This window comes from Mugil cephalus, chromosome 21 (assembly GCF_022458985.1).
Source record: "Mugil cephalus isolate CIBA_MC_2020 chromosome 21, CIBA_Mcephalus_1.1, whole genome shotgun sequence".
Lineage (NCBI taxonomy): Eukaryota > Metazoa > Chordata > Actinopteri > Mugiliformes > Mugilidae > Mugil > Mugil cephalus.
Window position 1 is genome coordinate 1,652,011 of NC_061790.1, and position 19,149 is coordinate 1,671,159.

The 19,149-nt window shown below is 44.1% G+C and overlaps 1 protein-coding gene across 1 annotated transcript in view; it reads right to left on the reverse strand.

The window, feature by feature from the left end:
- The window catches only part of LOC124998921 (collagen alpha-1(XII) chain-like), a 94,782-nt gene that overhangs the window by 29,175 nt on the left and 46,458 nt on the right, over positions 1 to 19,149 (reverse strand). Inside the window, exons 28-46 of the mRNA XM_047573558.1 lie at positions 18,420 to 18,552; positions 18,285 to 18,302; positions 15,868 to 16,007; positions 13,200 to 13,329; positions 12,463 to 12,602; positions 12,171 to 12,300; positions 11,922 to 12,061; positions 11,706 to 11,835; positions 11,485 to 11,624; positions 8,863 to 8,992; positions 8,331 to 8,470; positions 7,574 to 7,703; positions 7,190 to 7,329; positions 6,981 to 7,110; positions 5,846 to 5,985; positions 5,234 to 5,363; positions 4,713 to 4,852; positions 3,475 to 3,604; positions 2,170 to 2,312 (exon numbers count right to left, since the gene is read on the reverse strand). Of these exons, the coding sequence (XP_047429514.1) occupies positions 2,170 to 2,312; positions 3,475 to 3,604; positions 4,713 to 4,852; positions 5,234 to 5,363; positions 5,846 to 5,985; positions 6,981 to 7,110; positions 7,190 to 7,329; positions 7,574 to 7,703; positions 8,331 to 8,470; positions 8,863 to 8,992; positions 11,485 to 11,624; positions 11,706 to 11,835; positions 11,922 to 12,061; positions 12,171 to 12,300; positions 12,463 to 12,602; positions 13,200 to 13,329; positions 15,868 to 16,007; positions 18,285 to 18,302; positions 18,420 to 18,552 (2,454 nt within the window). The remainder of the gene's footprint in view (positions 1 to 2,169; positions 2,313 to 3,474; positions 3,605 to 4,712; positions 4,853 to 5,233; positions 5,364 to 5,845; positions 5,986 to 6,980; positions 7,111 to 7,189; positions 7,330 to 7,573; positions 7,704 to 8,330; positions 8,471 to 8,862; positions 8,993 to 11,484; positions 11,625 to 11,705; positions 11,836 to 11,921; positions 12,062 to 12,170; positions 12,301 to 12,462; positions 12,603 to 13,199; positions 13,330 to 15,867; positions 16,008 to 18,284; positions 18,303 to 18,419; positions 18,553 to 19,149) is intronic.

A 19,149-nucleotide genomic window follows, 5' to 3' on the forward strand; every position in this document is an offset into this window, starting at 1 on the left:
CACAGTTTAACGCAGCAAAACATTAAAAATAACAAGATACTTCTTCGTTAATACTTTAAAAATGTTCACATCTGGTCTTAATGAATTAAAACGTGTCTCCATTAATTCGTCTCCAGCCAGAACTGGACATCTGGTCTCAGCAGCAGCGCCACCATGTGGCCGGTAGAACACTGGCTCTGATGGGTCTCTACCCACAACTGGACCAGAACCAGGACCACGTGGCTGGAGACTTGGTCCAGATTTGGGAACTAGATGGAAAAACTCTCACACACTTTGCTGTTTTGATTACTTGTGTCATTCCTGAGTCTGTAATGGTTCTAACGTCTAAACAGCCAATCAGAGCCGAGTCTGAGCATCAGACTGATCTCAGTTAAACTGGATCCGTCGTCAGGAGCTGTTGAATCTGTGTCTGGGCCAAACCGACTTCCTCTCGAAGCGAAATTAAATCAGAGCCAATTAAAACAAAATGCGACTCAAGTGAAAACAGACAAAGGGCGTGAGGGTTAAAAAGAGCAGAGCTCCGTCCAATCAGAGCTTCTCTACGGCGTCACAGCCTCAGGAACTGATGTCAGTCTCAGACGTGTCCAGACCTGCAGACTTTTCCAAACTCTTTGCGGGAAATAAAGCGATTAATGATTTTTTTTTCTTCCTCCAGATATTTTCACTTGTGCGTGAAATTGGTGCTAATGGACACAAGCGAAAGGCTGACGAGTCCTGATTTTCATATTTAAGAGCGTTTAACAGAATCACCGCTGTGAAAACATCTGTACGACATCAACACCAGCTATCGGCGAAACGCACCTCCTGTAGTTTCCATGAAATAGACGGAGAGAAGAACAGCAGAGGCTCCCGATGAGGTCACAGGAGACGAGGAGGAGGAAATAAATAAGGAGAGGAAGGAGGAGGCAGAGAGGAAGACGACCTACATGTCTCCATCATCTCCTCATTGAGTCCATCCTTGTTCCTCCTTGTTCCTCCTGTAAACTCCTCCCCTCATGTTTTTACCTGCATCATTTCATTCATTTCTCTGATTCTGCTCTGACACGTCTGACATTCTCTCCTCATCTATGTTTTATCTCCTTCGCAAACTGGGACGAAACCACTTCACTCAACTCAACAATGTCCTGGAGGCTCCAAACATCTGACAAGATCTGACCTGTGACCTCTGAGAGGTCCCCCCCCCCAGTGATTAGAGACGTTTATTAGAGAGAGTCTGTCCAACTCAAATCATGGCGCCATGTTTGCTCCATCAGAGGTTAGATTCTACAGTGTAACTCTATGAGCTATGTGGAAATAAATGTCTTATTTCCACCATTAATGGGCCTTATTCTCAGCCTCCGTGTTCATCCATCACTGTTAAAAGGTTCAAATTACTCAGAAAAATTATAGAAACTATTAAACTAGTCTCACTGTTATTTAGTATTATAATTATAGCATTAGCATGCTAGCCATAATAACTTAGTAGTAACTGAGGTAAAGTCACTGAGCCTTTAGTCTAGATAACTAGCTAGCATAAGGCTAGCATAAGGCTAGCATAAGGCTAGCATAGGGCTAGCATAAGGCTAGCATAAGGCTAGGCTAACTTCAGACTTCATTCATGTGTAAAGTGGTGTTGGTGTTTCTGAGATCAAGGTTCACATTAATGATGATGTGACTTTATTTTTCTATATAAAATCTTAACAAACGTCAAACAGAGACATTGACATTTACCTCATCACATAATAGAGAGAAACCAGCTGACATCCAGTTCTTCCTTTTAATCTTCTGCTCCATAACTTTCTGTTTTTGTTCACTGGGGAAACGGTGGAGTTTCCTCCGTGTTTTCCTGATCCTGTGGCATATTTTACCTTTTAATCCAACTTTATTCTCTGTTATTGCCACTTCTCTATGGGTGAATATTGGTTAGATGGATCCAACATGGCGCCCATGAAACATGTGACCAGCTCAGAACCAATCAGCACAGAGGGACAGATCAGACGCTCCGACTCTCTATAATATATATATAATATATACGGCTCTGGCAGTGATCTCAGTAGAAACCACCTCCTCCTCCTCCTCCTCCTCCTCCTCCTGCTCCTCCACCTCCTCCTCCTCCTCCTCGTGGCCTCCGGGTGAATCCTGCTGCTACCTGCATGTTTGCGTTTTAACGACGTGGGGAAGGTAACTCACCGTCTCGGTGGGTCTGACTCCGGTCAGCGAGTTGTAGACCACGCGGTACTGCTGGACCTGGCCGGAGGCCGGTTCCCAGCGCACGTTCAGGCTGTTGGGGGTGGGGTTGTACACCTGGATGTTCCTGGGCGGCGTCCGCGGGACTGAAAAAGACCAGAGAGGTGAAGAGAAAGTGAAAAAACGCACAATCGATGGGAGCAGATGTTCAGGTTCTGATTCTGTAAATGAAAACCAGTCTGAATCGAGCTGCTTCAGCAGAAGAGGAGGTGGAGGAGGTGCAGGGAGAAGTAGCACAGTTTGGGGGTTTATGCAAAAGCCTTTAACTTCCCTATTAAACCAAACCAGATGTGCACATCCCGCTGGTTCCTGCAGCTCCGTCCAAATAAAAGGAAAAGCAGACGCAGTAGGTCGACGAGAAAGGAGCAAAACCTTTCGTCTCTATTGTTGTTTAGTCACGTTAATTCCATCCTGCAGAGAGATTATGTCACATCTCTCTCTCTTTGTCTTTGGATTTGGACAGAAAAGCTGTTTTCCTTCAGACACGATGTGACAAATTCCGAAACAGTGAAATGAGCTGGTGATAAAACGGACGGACCAGAGGACGGTGGATTAACAGACCGACCGGACACACAGGGACCAGGAGATCCAACCTTCTCCTCGGCTCCTCCTGACGGTTTCTGAGGAGATTTATTGGTTTTGGCCTTTTCGTCAGGTTACAGTAGTTTCTTTCCATAAAGGTTTAGAGTTCACCTGAGAGATAAATGTTTCTTTAGTTGAGACGTGTCTCATGTCTGAAGAATAAAAGTCCAGGAGGTTCAGGTTCACCCCAGGACAGATAAACTCTGGATCTGATTGATCCAGCAGATCAGATCCCACAGAGACACAACAAACACTGGTTCTGGTTTTTCAGACGTGTCTCTTTGTCACAGCTACAGATTTGCTTAAAGGTTTTAAAGAATTTTCTACATTTCTGCTGAAAAACGACTCAAAAACCAGCGGATTTTCACAAAAGTCCTGGAAGTAGAGAAAGAACCCGGTGACACTGATGAGACAGAGAAATTAGACCACGTGTTTAATAAAGACAATTAATCAGCTTCATATCTGGGAGTAAATGAACTCTTGTTTTCAACTAAATGTTTGTGGAAACTGTTGATCTGTTGAAGGAATCTGATCCTGAGATGTTTCCTCTCATCAACCGATGCTTCAGGTTCACTTACTTCCAGATATGTAACTATGACTAAACAAACCCTCTAGTAAAACATCGTGTTCCTTCTCTGTCAGCGTTGATGCGTCCTCAGGACTTACGTGTCTTCCCTTTGTCCGCCTGGCGCAGACCTTCTCCCTCTGGGTAAACTGGGACCACGGTCACGGTGTAGGACGTGTCCGACAGCAGGTTCCTCAGGACGGTGTTGGTGGTTCCTCCGGACACCTGCTCCTGTTACAGGAGGAATCAGAGAGACTCAGAGCTACAGGAGTTTAAATTATGAACTTAAATGATGATAAACTTAAATAATGATGAACTTAAATTCACTCAATTCCTGAAACTAGTCTCATGTTTGTTAGAAATCAGGCCAACGTTCACATACAGATGTTTTCAGTATATAATCTCATGGGATAGATGTTGGACACATTTCTTATTAAAAGTTAAAAAAAATAATGTTTGTTATGATCAAAATAATATATTATGGAAACAATCACTTATTAATTAGAAATGACCAGAAATCACTAAAATGTAACGAAATAACCTAATTAGCTAAATAATAATAAAATGACGATTTGTTTTGTGTCTTTTTGTTAAGTTGCGATAATCAGATATTTCTCTTTTTTTGGCAACATATCAAATTTTATCTGGAAAACTCCCAGATCACATGACCTGTTCCTCCTCCTCTTTGTCAACAGTGTTACTGCAATATATTTATAAATAACTTTCAATTTTCAATAAAACCGTATAATAATGTTTAGAAGGATGTTTGTGTAAAGATGTTGCCATGGTGACTGTTTATACTACGGATAAAACCATCCTGACGTCACCTGTTGGATTCTGAACCTGGAAAATGAGGCCAGAAGTGGGCGGAGCCTGTGGATGAGCTTTACTCCGCCCACACTCCAAATATAGACATGAGGGGGAGGGGTTGTCATGTTGGGGGCGGAGCTAAAGCAGCCCAGACATTAAGACCCGCCCACCCAACTGTCTGCTACCTGTCACTCAAAGTGTGAATGCATTAAATTAAGCAGAATTTAATGTGTTAATAACAAATAAACGTGGGCGTCTGAGGGGATTTACTCCCTTTTGGAGCCTTTTTTTAAGTTTTTTTCACTTCCACATGAGCTTCATTATTCAGACACTTGACACTTGTCAACTATGTTAAACTGTTAAAAGATCTGCGGACCAATCAGATGGTGTGGGCGGGGCTTTCTGTGGTGATGGACAGACGAGTTCTGGACGTGTCTGTTGGGCTGGAGGATCATCCTGGTATCTGTTCTCTACACATTGACCTGAGCTCCGTCCTAAACCCGTCAGCGAGGCCGTGGGCGTGTCCTACCATGTCCTCGGCGCCTCCGGACTCCGGCACGTAGAAGAGGCGGTACTGCCTGACGTTGCCCTCGGCCGGCTCCCAGCGAACCCGGAGCGAGCTGGTGGTCGGATCGGTGACCTGGAGGTTCTTCACGCCGCCCAGAGCCTCTGTCGACACCATGGAGAGCCATTACACGACTGTTAATTTCCTGTTTGAGTTACAGTCGGAGTCAGGTCAGCTGTAAGTGATTTGTTTGGCGTGACCCTGTCAGAGTAACAGATGTGAGAGGGTTTCCTGCTTCAGGGCGTTCACGGAGTCTGCTGCCAATCACAGGAAAGTGATCAGAGCTTATCTAAACTTCCCGCTGAGCCGCATTGTCTCGTTAGCGCATAAACAACGGCCTGGAAATAATAGAGATCACATTCATCTTCTATAATCCAACCTTTCCACACAAAAAGAAAAGTGACATAACAGCCGAGCTGTGGCTGGTCGGTTGAAGGAACCCGGACTCTCACCACCCGGAACCAGATGTGGCCACAGCTACTCACTCGTCTTCCCGTTCTCCGTCGAGCGTTTTCCCTCCACGTCCGAGTAAATGGGCACCAGCGTCACTTTGTACTCGGTGTCCGGCTGCAGCTCCCTCAGCACGGTGTTGGTCGTCATCCCCGACACCTGAGTCTGAGAGAAACAGGAGTCAGATGAGGCTTCACAGAGGAAACAGAAGGTGCTTTGGATTATTTTGCAGTTTGTAAACCTGAAACAGAACTGATCATGGTCCTGGCTTCACAGTGAAGGTGCATGAGGCCTGAGGTTTTTGCAGCTCTCTCTCTGGAAGCCGCTGACACAGAAGTGTGAGTGCGTTGGTTATTTAGAAGCAGCTGGATTCTCAGGAGATTCTTGGATCATAAAATAATGCGTCCTCCTGAGCTTTCAGCTACGTGTTGGTGTGTAATGGACAGAGGTGTGGACTGATAATGGTCCTGAGAGGAACTACTGGCCCTCCTCCTGACAAGTTTCCTCCTGTAACAACCTAAGGCCTGATGCATCAGCTCTTTTTGGGAGTGCGCGCCTCTTTCCAAACACTTTCCAGGGGCTAATTCTCGTCGGTTTACCACGAAACAATCAGTCTTGACAGGCACAGGAAACCAGCTCAAACCGACCCTGCTCTCGGTTCCCCCGGCGGCCGGGACGTAGATGATCTGGTACTGCCTGACGTCGCCCTCGGCCGGCTCCCAGCGCACCCTCAGGGAGTTGATGGTCGGATCGGTGACCTGCAGGTTCTTCACGCCGCCCAGAGGCTCTGAAAAGAGACGGGACACATGAAGCCAGGGCTTCGTCCTGCAGCGAAGGACTCACCTCATCAGGACGGACCAGATGTCTCGTCCCACTTCTTTCCCCCTTTTTCCTGCGACCGTCTAAACTTTCTGGTATTCTATGAAAAAAACATCCCTATTAAACTGTTTCTTAGTCTTGAAAGAATTCCTCACAAAAGCTGCAAATAATCCTTTGCGTTTGTTGTGTCCTGCAGGGTGCACCAGATGGACGCTTTTCCAGATGTGTCACAGTCGTTGCCTAAACTCTCTGGCATCCACTGTGTTCGTATGTGAGCCACTTATAAAAGAAGGGGATTCACACTGTCTGTCTTACAAAGGTCGCACCATGTTTCAGTCCAGTAACTGCAAAAACTGAGTTTATTTTACATCGCTGGCAACTTTTCCAGTGGTTTCATAACGAGGCATATTATTGCAAAGGCCGTTTCGAAAACCATTCTTCTGGTGGTTTGGGCAAGAATGCAGCTCCAGCTGAGACTTCACATTCATCAGCCTGTTCTCGGTGCGGCTGCAGAAAGTTTGGGGCCGATCGGAGTGCGACGCCTCCGCGATGGCGCTGATATCGCACAGTGGACTCCAACCTAAACACCTCGAGAGCCTGAAATGCTTTGCAGCGTAGTGTTTACGTACAGGCCGCCTGCATCCATCACAGCTCTCTGTGAAGGATCCGAACTTTAAAAGCAAACACAAACAAAGCTCCTGGTTAAAGCCGAGACCAGAGGCCACGAACGTTAACGATGTTCAGAGAGTTGAAGCCATGATACAGGTGCATCAAGGATGGAGAGGCAGCGGAGTTAAAGGCAGAGGAAGAGCTGGTTCTATCCTACACGGGCTAAATGTTTATATGTGTGGCTTTAAAATCACCATCAGTGTAAAGTAACTCATCTGAACTCGTCTGATACCAACTCAACAAAACACAAAGCACCATCTGATTCCTGGACTCTCTCTATGACCGTTGACTCACTCGTCTTTCCCTTGTCCGCCTGCCTGATGCCCTCCACGTCTGGGTAGATGGGAACCACGGCCACGTTGTAGAGCGTGTCCGACTCCAGGTTCCTCAGGATGGTGGAGGTGGTGCCTCCGGACACTTCCTCCTGTCGGACCGCACGGTGAAACCTCCGTTAACAGCGTGATCTGATTGTTGGTGACGATGATCTAGGGAACGGTTCCTACCATTCGCTCCTCTCCTCCCGGCTGCGCCGCGTAGAAGACCTTGTAGCTCCTGACGTTGCCCACGGCCGGGTCCCAGCGGACCGTCAGCGTGCTGATGGTCGGGTCGATCACCTTCAGGTTCTTCACTCCACCCAGAGGATCTGAGGAGGAGCAGCAGCTTCTCAGTTAGGGCTCAAACCATAGAATAATATACAAAGAACTTGGCAAAATAAAATAAGACGAGACGAGACGAGACAGGATAAGCTAAGCTAAGCTAAGACAAGGTAGAATAAGATAAGGCAAGCTAAACTAAGACGAGACAAGACAGTGTAAGCTAAAGTAAGCTATGCTAACCTATGCTACAGAAGAGAAGAGAGGAGGCTTGTGAAGAGGGTCTGGACTCACTTGTCTTCCCGTTCTCGGACTGGGGCTTCCCCTCCATCTCGTGGTACACGGGGACCACGGTGACCGTGTACTCTGTGTCCGGGTCCAGGCTCTTCAGGACGGTGGAGGTGGTGCTTCCAGAAACTTGGTCCTGGTACCGAAGAGGAAAAGAAGCAAAGTGTGAACCGGGTGAACCTTGAAGATGTGGAGACCTCTTAAAAAAAAGAGGAGAGGTTTGGCCGACGCAGATTATTATTTTCCTGGCTTCAGCCAGTGTCTCTCTCCACGGCTCAGTGTCAGGAAGAGTAAAGGCTCAGGGATGAGGATGGATTTCAGCAGACAGATACAACTTCAAACACACATTTCTGGGGAGCAGTGAAATGGAAAGTTTCATAGAAAATAGTTGAAACTACCCTAAAATAAATGAGTCCCACTGTCCCACTTCACTGTCAAATGTTTTCCAGTCGTTGTAAGAAGGTTTTCAGGACAACAAATTCATCTGTTCATGTCTTGATAGTAAAACTTTTCTGGGACAAAAGATGAAAGTTGCTGCATGAAACTGGAACCTACTGCAGTCATGTCACGCTTCACACTTCACAACCACTTCATGTGAAATGGAGCTGGAATAACCTGCAGCAGAAAACGCTGGTTTCTGTTGAACATAAACCTTTTCCCATGTTAGCTTAGCTTAGCTTAGCTTAGCTTCAGGTCATGTGCTTGCCTTTTTCTCCAGCCAGCGCTTCTTAGTTTTTCCCTACAGATATCTACGAGTTCTCACCACATTCTGATCTCCTCCGGCCACCGGCACCCAGATCACGATGTACTCCCGTACGTTTCCCTCGGGCGGCTCCCAGCGGACGTTCAAGGTGCTGGTGGTCGGGTCCGTGACCTGCAGGTTCCTCACGAAACCCAGCGGCTCTGAGCGGAGACAGGAAACAGAACGTCAGCGCTGGTCGGAGGTTACTGGTTTCTGGCATCGCGTTTCTTTCTGGTCATGGTTTTTTATTAACAAAGTACCTGGAATCGTATTTTTTAACTGTCCAATCTCATTTTATTCACTAAATGCAGCTTGTTTAGCTTGTAGCTAAATATCAACCACCTCTGCTAGACCGCGTTCTATCTCCTCTGCAACATTTCCAAACTTTCTCAGATGCTGAAAGGCTTTTCCATCCCTAGAAAGGCATCAGGATGATGAGCATGTGCAGGTACGTTACCCCCGTCCTCCACTAACTCCAGCAGGGCTGAGTATCAGGTTTCCCTCCTCCCTGGACACTATAATCAGAGAGGTTTGTGCAGCCACAGGTGCTCACTTGTCTTGCCGGAGTCGGTCAGGCTCGGCCCGTCTCCCTCGGCGTAGACGGGGATCACGGTGATGGTGTAGCTGGTGTCGGGCAGAAGTTTCTCCAGGACGGTGGTGGTGGTGCTTTCAGAAACTTGTTCCTGCGAAAAACAAACACGACACGGAATCTGTACCAAGAGTCCAAATTCCTAAAAGCTCCGAGAGCCCTGACCTTTGGCCTCAAGTGGAATAAAACACAGACGTCTGAGGAATCAGCACCAAAAAGTGGCTGCGCTGAAACTGAGGCTAGTTTTTATTTAACATTATTTTTATGTTCAGAAAGTCAGAATCATTAATAAAGACTAAAGTCTGCCTCATTTTTCACTACAGCTTTTTTTTAGCTTTTTGTATGAAACATGAGATAAATTAAACTGAGATAACATAAAATAAGCTAAAGTCAGCTGAGATAAGATAAACAAAGCTAAACCAGGATTATCTTATCTTATCCTAATACAATAGTATTTTCTTTTTAAAGCAGAATCACTATTAAAAACGACACTGACCCAGAGCATAAATTAGCTTCTAAATAGCTTGTTGACAGTTTATTTTATTTTATCTACTGCTTTTTCAGTTTTCTGGCTCACTAAGCTAAGATAAGATAAGCTAAGCTAAGCTAAGGCTTGATAACATGCAATAAGATATTTTTATTTACAAGTAAAAGTATAGTAGTAGTAAGTATTTTCTTTCTACATAAAAATGGTCGACCACACTGACCCAGAGAATAAAGTAGGTTATCACTTCACTAAGATAAGCTAAGCTAAGCTAAGCTAAGCTAAAATAAGATTTTTTTGTGCTCAGAAAGTAAAAGTGTTTTGTTCATTCATAAAAACAGTCGACCACTCAAATGGTAAATTTCCAGAGAATAACTTGTGTCAGAAACATTGAACTGAAGGTTTATTTAACATTTATTTTCCTCCGTCGGGTTTTTTCTGAAATGACTGCGCGTTCCGTTTGTTTACGTTTTAACTAAAGAAGCAGGTTACGAAAGCACGAAACCCGTCAGACGTTCTTCAACACTGAGGCGCTTCTCAGAGACGAGCAGCTGCGTCGTTATGTCACTGGACGTTTTTACGACCCAGACGTCTGATTAGCAGGATTTACACTTATTAACACTTATTCTGCAGCAACACAAACACCGTGTGACGATGAGGGATTCGCTTTAGCCTGAAGGATTTAGACGCTATTGTGCGGCGGCTGCGTGGTGGGATTATTCTGTCAGAAGACGTGACGTCAGTGAAACGCTGCTGAGAGCTTCGGCTTTATTAACTTCTGCTGTGAAACTATTGATGTGTCAAAACTGAGTTATCAGTAAATATTTCATTTTACAATTTCTTCTGGAAATCTGACCAGATGTTTACCGCAAGCGTTGAAACGATTCCCAAAAGTCACAGAGACACAAACAACCACTGGGACATGAGACAAATGAAACCGAGCTCAGATTCCTCCTGTGCTGTTTTATGGTTAGCGCTGTTAGCGCTGTTAGCTTAACAGACGTGTGCTGACAAGCACGATGTTTGTGGAAATCTTTAGTAAGAATCTAAATTTATATACTTTAATTCAGCTTTGATAAACCAGACTCATGTAAACTCAAGATAAAGTTAATTTAACTCCACTTCAGTTCACTTGACTCAACAAATGTTAAGCAACATAGATCTGACTGAGCTCAGAGTGAATTAAATCACTTTTATTTACCCAGCAGGTAGAAATTATATATATATGCTGGTATTAAATGCTGACTAAATATATGAAGGTGTTAAGTTGAGATATTTATTTCCCTTTTGTATTATGTTAATCCAGTAAATCTAATGATCCTGATAAATATATTATATAATATTATTATAAATAAATGAATTGTCAGTTAGTGCAGTGAGTTCATTGTATCAGGTTTTGAGCAGGTGTCTAGTGTTGACTTGATGTGTCTTGCGTATTGATTAAAGATTAAACCGAACTGAGTTGACTTAACGTTTGATTGACCCGACTCTAGTTTAATTAGCGTGAACTTAGCCTCTTTAGCTCAAGTTAACCCAGGTTAGTTTGGCTCAGACCGAAGTTAACTTAAACTAAACTCCACAGATGAAGTTTATCTTGGTTTTGACTCTGACTTTAGGCTGTTACACCATCACCGCTGATCCACTGGACCCTTTAAACCACGTGTTTGTACAGCACCATGCACCAAACACTGGTTCAGTAACAATATGAAGCTGCTGCTGATTATTTATTTAATGCTCATGTTATCACCTGATTTATCCTCTGCCCACTTCCTCCAGTGTAAACGATGCTCTAGTTCCTGTTTATAGTCCACTTACATTTAATCCATCTGTACAACATCAGTGTGTCGTTGTGTAACCAACCTGTACCACACTCTCATATACAATCATATACTGATACCACATACACTTAAGAGTGTGATGACAATAAAGCTGAATCTAACCTAATTAATCTAATTAATGTAGCTTTAGAGTCAACTTGACTCAGATCCATTTTAACGTTTTAAGGTTTCAGGATGTTTAAACTGGACTGAACTGAACCCAGGTCACTTCATTCGACTAAACTCTAAGTTTCTTCCTGCTCCGTGTTGAGTAGAAGATCTTACCACTATCTCCAGGCCTCCGGCTGTAGGAATGTAGATGACTTTGTAGCCCTGAACGTTTCCGTCTGCAGGGTCCCAGGTGACCGTGAGGGTGGTGATGGTCGGCCTGGACACCCTCATGCCTCTGATTCCACTCAAAGGCTCTAAAACGGATGCAGCATTCAATCAAACTGTGCTTTAATGTCAGATATTTACAGTAAAAAGCTCCATCTCCTGGTGCTTACTTGTCTTTCCGTCCTCTGACTGGCGTTTTCCTTCCCTGGCCGGATACACCGGCACCAGAGACACCGTGTACCGAGTATCAGGCGTCAGGTTCCTCAGGATGATGGAGGTGGTGCCTGCAGGGACTTGTTCCTGTTTAGCAAAGATTAAAAAATAACGATAGAAAGTCACTGAAATGTCTGGTCAACCTGCTGAATGAGCTGCTGCAGGATTCTCACCATCTCCTCTAGGCCGCCAGCAGCGGGCACGTAGAAGACCTTGTAGAGGCGAACGGCTCCGTCGGCTGGATCCCAGTTCACGGCCAGCGAGGTCATGGTGGGATCGGTCACCCTCAGGTTCTTCACGCCCCCCAGGGGCCCTGGACAGGACGGACATCAGAGGACACGGTGACCGACACGCTCTGGTCTCAGGCTGAATCAGAACATTAACACGGCTGAGCCCCACCAACGGGACGGTCCGGGTCTTACTTGTCTTTCCGTTTTCAGACATCATCTTTCCATCTTTCTCGGCGTAAACCGGCACCAGGGACACGGTGTAGAGGGTGTCGGGGGCCAGGCCTCGGAGGAGGGTGGTGGTCGTACCGGCCGACACCGTTTCCTGAGTTCATAACGAACAAAAACAGAGCTGATGACGGACAGACAGGAGGCCACAACTACAAATACCTCCAGCCTTTGAAGGCTTCAAATTAAAGCTGGATCCATGCTGATACTAATACTGAGGGGGGGTCACGTCTAGCAGACTGTGTCCTACCAGTCCTACCATGCTCTCGGCTCCTCCGGCTGCAGGAGCGTAGATGACCTTGTACTCCTTCACGCGGCCCTCGGCCGGCTCCCAGCGCACGTTCAGGGTCGTCATGGTCGGGTTCAACACCTGCAGGTTCCTGACTCCTCCCAGAGGCTCTGAAAGGCCACGAGTACACGGGTTTAATCAGGTCCAACCGTCACAGACAGAGCAGGGACGCACAAGTTCATCTGCACTCCATCTTTGTAGTCTCATAGAAGCATTTACACATATTTCCTCCTTTGTCCTGTGATAACAAGTTAATTTCCTCTGTTTTCTCGAGATCTTGACGTATTTAAATTGAGAGAGTTCTGTCATGTGGAGCTGAAATAATGTGGTTAAGTTACAGCCTAATTTCTTCTGTTTGGTGCTTTAATGTTTTCATGTTTCTGGACCTCGAGAAAACGAGATAAATAACTCAAGATAACAGAGGAAATGAACTCAGTATCACGGAAAAACAAAGGAAATAATGTGCATGGATAATGAATGTTTAGAGCATCAGTAGTTCCACTTCTTAAAATGTGAAACATACTGTTTCTGTGTCACTTTAGTTTATTTTAGTGTTGAAACCTTTACTGTACTAATTATCAGCAGAGCTCACTGAGCCTAATATCAAACCCAGGCCTTTTTAGTTACGGTCCTGGTGAATCTTCCAGCAGCGTTGACAGATATTAAATTCTTATTCTGCAGCACAGCAGCGACTCAGCGTCTCTTACTGGTCTTTCCTTCCCCTGAGATGTCTCTGCTGACGCTGGTGGGATACACGGCAGCGACGGAGACGGAGTACGGCATGTCGGGCATCAGCTTCTGGAGGACGGTGCCGGTCTTCTTCCCTCCGACCTGCGTCTGTTCACGGGAAACACGTCAGGAATCAGATTATTAACAATAAGTTCAACCCAAATATACTACACAGCATTTTAATCCTTTAAAGGCTTTTTAATGTCCATTTATTTCTGGAGCACATTTGAAACAAAAACTGTTGTGAGCAAAGTGATGAACAAACATGCAACAAAATAAAATGGGACAAGTCAGAGTCAAAGAAGACGTGAAGCTTAAAAACACAAAATAAAAGTACTGAGAGAAACAACAAGACAAATGAAATGAATGAAGCTGAGCTGTAAGAAGACATTTAATAACAGTGATATTTTATTATGTTCCGGTTTCTTGTTCTTTGGATCAAGATTTAAGGGTCTTCTGACAAAAACTAAATGAATAAACAGAAAAGCTAAATGGTTGTTTTCTTAGAGGAAGAGAACTAATAACCAATATTTAAAAGTAGCGTATGTGATCACTAAGCAAACTCCATTAGCTCACGGTGGCTAACGTTAGCAGCTAACTCCAGATAGATGTGTAATTGTGTTGTCAGTTTGATTTATGACTCTTTGTTCCTACTTTCCAAGTCTCACATGAGTGGATCTGCTGATTGGACAGAAAGATACCAGAGTTTTTAACTGGAGATTTGGACGAAACGTCTTCAACAAACCCAACGAGTCCAGGTGTGGCCACATCAACCGGAGTCTCTGCTCCCAGTCGTATAAACAGTGACGTAAAACTCGCTGGATATAATTCATCCTCGTCCCCGAGGACCATGTCAGCAAACTATTTACATTATTTAAAGCCGTCCAAGGGTAGACCCCGAGCAAACAACGCTGTAGTATATCATGAAACGGATACGTAAACACATCCAGACAGAACCAATGACATCACAGCCACATTAGTCACTGAGCTCACGGTGGATTTATTCTTCATTTCTGCTTCTGAGAAACATCTTCTGTCATTTTTGTTTGCAGAATGACATTACTACATATGTACACAGTAGTAGTATTAACTCTAAGAAGGAGCATTTTGAGTTGATCTATTGCGGATATTTCTGGAGATGTTTCACTCGTCCGGGTGAACTTTGCTTCAGCTCGATATTCGGTAACAACTTGACGCACAGATACAGTTTCACACTGGATCATATCTCTGCTTCTGGATCATTATTCTGCTTCTAAAAACCTGCCAATGACTATCACTGATTAGCCACAACATTATGACCACCACCAAGCGAGTAGCATTGAAACCATCTTGTCACAATGTTCCACTGGGAAACGTTTGGACCTGAAACGTTTCATTCACAGTTTTTAAGGGAGACCTACACATTTAATTCCTCCCTTATTAAAGGTTCTTACTTGAAATGATCATTTTTCTGCCTGAGAATGACACAACGTTTGCTTTTTAAGGCCTGCAGCTTCTTTCCCAGCCGGAGTTTTATGTCATTTCTCATTTTGGAGATTTTGAAATTGTATCTCAGGAGGAAGATTTGTTTCTCGCTGAGCTCTGGGACTCTTATGGCACATTTAAAGCTCTTCATCACGTCCAGACAGTCACTGATGTTATCATCGAGCGCACCAGAGATGTTTGGTCACAAAGCAAGGCAGCTGGGAAGCACCGCAGACGCACAACAGCAGAACGAGAACAGAACAATATCGAGAACAATCCGCCCGAAAAAGGAATTCTTTTGCATTGTTCTTCAGGTCCTGGACAAACAGAACCAAAGCGAGACGGGAATTCATTTTCTGGTAAATGCAACAATCGTTGAACCCAAAGCTTCTCTGGGTGTAAGAAAATAAACATTTCAGAAAGCTCTGAGGTGAGCCTATTGTTGAGTGTTGGTGCTGGTGACGCATGTGTTTTTAGGAAGGATTTGCTTCACAGTTACTGTACGTGAGACTAACAGCTCTGGGGTTATATAAATAGATCGAACTCAGGCTCCTAATAAATCCTAGATAACGACGACTGGACTTTGGCTCATGTCTGTCCCGATGGCTAGATGTCCGTCCAAAAACAAGCTAGGAACGAGGACAGCTCAGAACATGGACGTAACCTCGGACCTGTTTGTGTGAGTCTGATGACCAATAAAGGACTCTCTGGAGTTTACGTCCAACTATTGACCTGCAAGAGCTTGAATTCAACGCACTCATCTGCTGCCAGTGAACTTGTTGAGTTCTGAACCGACTGAATCAGTTTGCACACGTCGATAAGGACAGAGAAAGAGCCGTCATCTGGATGAGTTTTATGAGCACACACTGTATGTACAGGCCGAGGTCATGATAACACAAAGTCCACGCGTTAGCTGAGCTTCAAAGGTGTTTAACAGGGTCAGGTCAGCTCAATAATAGTTAGTTTTACAAATTACAAAGACGAATTTCGGAGAAACATTCTTCTTCTTGGACTTGGCCTGATTGATCAGTGAAGTTCAGCCTTTAGTTTATTCCCGACTTTACACTAAGAGATTGTGACTTTTTAAACTCTGAGGATCAGAAGCAGCAGCTGAACCACAGCGACGTGATCCTCGCTCACGTTTAACCAGACTCGTATTTGTGTTTCCATCGAGCAGCTCACCGTGATGGGCTCCCCCCCGCTGGCTGGCTTGTAGGTGATCCGGTAGTTCTGGACGGGGCCGGGGGCGTGGTCCCACTTCACCGACAGCGAGGATGTGGTGGCGTTGAAAACGCGCAGGTTTCGAGGAGGCTCTGGAAGCACTGGAGGGACACGAAACACATCCAGTGAGATGAGCGGTACAACGAGTTCACCCTGTGTGAGAAGATGGTGATGATGGCGGTAATGGTGGTGGTGATGATGATGATGGGGACGATGAAGATGGGGGTGATGGTGAAGCTCCCACAGTCCAGGTCATGGAGCTGCAGCACAGTGACGAGGCTTTAAAGCTAATGTGGTGAACGCAGCCGTTCAGAGCAGAGCTGGACGTCAGTTTGCAGACGACATTCAAGTGTTCGTGAGTTAAGTTGTTTCGTCAAATCATGAGTCGACTTGGAGCATTTAAACTTAAACTAACGGTCTCGCTGTTTGCACAACCGCACACAAGACACTTTAGCTAACCTGACACTTAGCTAATCTTATACTGACATTCTTTAGCTAACCTTCAGCTGAGATACTTTAGCTAACCTTATACTTAGCTAACCTTATACTGACATTCTTTAGCTAACCTTACGTTGCGACACTTTAGCTAACCTTACACTCATCTTAGCTACCTTCGTAGATTAGCAATCTACACTTAGCTATCTACTCGAATACTTTACTAAATATATGACATCTTAGCTAACCTTATACTGACATCTTAGCTACCTTAGTGCGACACTTTAGCTAACCTTACTAGCTAATTATCTGAGACACTTCTACTTATGACTTTAGCTAACCTTACGTTGCGACACTTTAGCTAACCTTACACTTAGCTAACCACTTTAGCTAAATGTTTTATTTACAGTATATTTGATGCAAACTGGACTTTTTTTTTGTCTCGTTCTGGTAATAACTGAAAGGCTGCTAGCTGTCTTTAGCCTCACTGTTAAATTAGCTAGGAGTTAGCTAGGAGTCAGGTGGAGTAAAAGCTAAGATGGTGGCGGCTGGTGAGGAACCCGCTGACCTCCAGTTCTGCTGCTGAACCGCTGAACAACAAATGAACATGCAGCACTGACATTAACATGAGATGAACACGGGATGAATCAATGACATTACGAGGTGACGTGATGTGACAACGAGTGTTAACAGGGACGACATGAAGGACGGGATGGAACCAAAACGTCTGTGGAGGACGACACGTTACTGGTCAGTTTTCACGCTTCTGAATCTACGTTCACACACACACGACATCTGGACTCGTTCCTTCAGTAACTGTGGTTCAAAGCGTCCGTGACTTATCTACACTCAGCATTTTAGCCCATTTTATTGCATTTATCAGAATAAATTGTTTACTTTTATAAATTCTCATGTCTGAACCACAGAATAATTCAATTTATTTTTTAAACTGTGATCCCAGATTATCTCCTGTATATATTCTAAAAAGTGTCTGTTTTCACATTAAAAATATGCAAATTACATGGAACTTTAACTTTGAGTTAAACTATGAACATATTTCCTCTTTAACAGTGGCTTTGTTTCCATTAGTTTTTCGTAAAATAAAAGCGATATTTCTGAAATTTCGATACTTTAGACTACTTAAATAGGAAAGACACGTGTTTAAGTGGCTTTATATCATTTCTAAGGACATATTGTTCTATATAACATTTGGTATGAAGAGATACTATCAAAAATAAGACCATATTCTTCTATATCATATATTTAGAGATGTTAAATATTGGATGGGGCAAGAAACCATATTTAGTAACTTCAGCACATTTTAAATTGCGTCCCTGTGTCTCTCATTAGTTGTGTATTACAGTTTTTCTCAAAATAAATTTGATATTTCTGAAATTTCAATGAAGCGTTCATGTTTCTGTTAAAAGTTGTTGGTAAAGTCTCGTCTGGTCACATCCCATAATTCTCTTAAACTCCCGTCACTTTGAGGAAGATGGATTCAGATGAACTGGTCACATGACTCCAACCAAAACGTCAATACGTCTGTAAAATCACCTCCTGAGAACATAAAAACGCTTTAGTTTTAGATATCTGAGAGGTTTTTGGTTTGGTTTGTTTCCATTAACAGTTTTTATTTATTTCCATATTCAACTTTTGAGATTTATATTTGTGTAGTCTTAACTGACAGAAGTGTGCGTCTCCATGGGAATTAATTCCCTAATTATCTGAGCCTTTCAGCATTAATCTTAATTAGTGAACAGCTGCCCTTTGAGCATCATTTGTCGTTGGTGTGAACGCACAGCAGAAGCACTGAAATCCACACAACATGCAGTTAAGAACGTAAAAAGTGTGTTTAACGTCGCCTCTTATAACTAATCCCACACAAAATCACAAACAACACAATGAAAAAATAAGGGGGGTCTGTCCTTCTTTGTGCGACATACCGTCCGGAGCCTTCAACACTAGAAAGAGACGTCGAGAAGACAACAGCGTTATTTTACCAGTGAGTTACAGCTCTGAGAGTAAAACATGGCGTCGGGACGCTGCTCCGGCCTCGGAGGTGTCGGCGCTTCGCTTACGTGTGCGTTCGCTTCCCATCAGGTCTTCGCTCTCGGACTCGTCGGGGTAGATGGCCGTGACGGTGACCCAGTAGTCGGTGTCAGGGTCCAGGTTGGGAAGGACGTGGGTGGTCTCGTCGTTGCCCAGGATGGCCTTAAAGAGGACGGAGACAGTAAGAACGATGAGACTTCTCAGGGAATGAGGAAGACTAGTTTGTTTACGGAGTTGCTGGGTCTATTTTAATTTGTCTTTCATTTTTTTAGCCTTATCCGAGCTTAGAACCGTTGCTATGAGTCTGTCGCCTTCTCTCTGAAGACATTAGACATTAGTCAGGATGTGACTGGTCAGAGACAAATGTAAAATATCTTGATAATCTTATCTGACAAAATGTTTCTGGACCAGAGTCTGGTAACACTGCGTCTGGGTTTCATCATGATTTAGTGTTACAGCTGATACAGAGAATAAAAATACCTTTGCATCATTAGAACAGTAGAAAGGATCTGATTGGCTGAGCAGAACCAGTGGATCGACTCCAGATCAACTTTCCCAAATAAAACCTTAAAGTTCAGGCTTCTTCTACTTCTACACTCTAAAAAATAACACGCTGGCTCCACCTAAAAATTTGATGAAACAATTTCCATGAAAACTTTTAAGTTATTTTAACTTGGCCAGCGTCGAGTAAACACCTCAAGATACAACATATTTGATTAAGTTATCAACTCATTATAATACATTATATACACACACAAC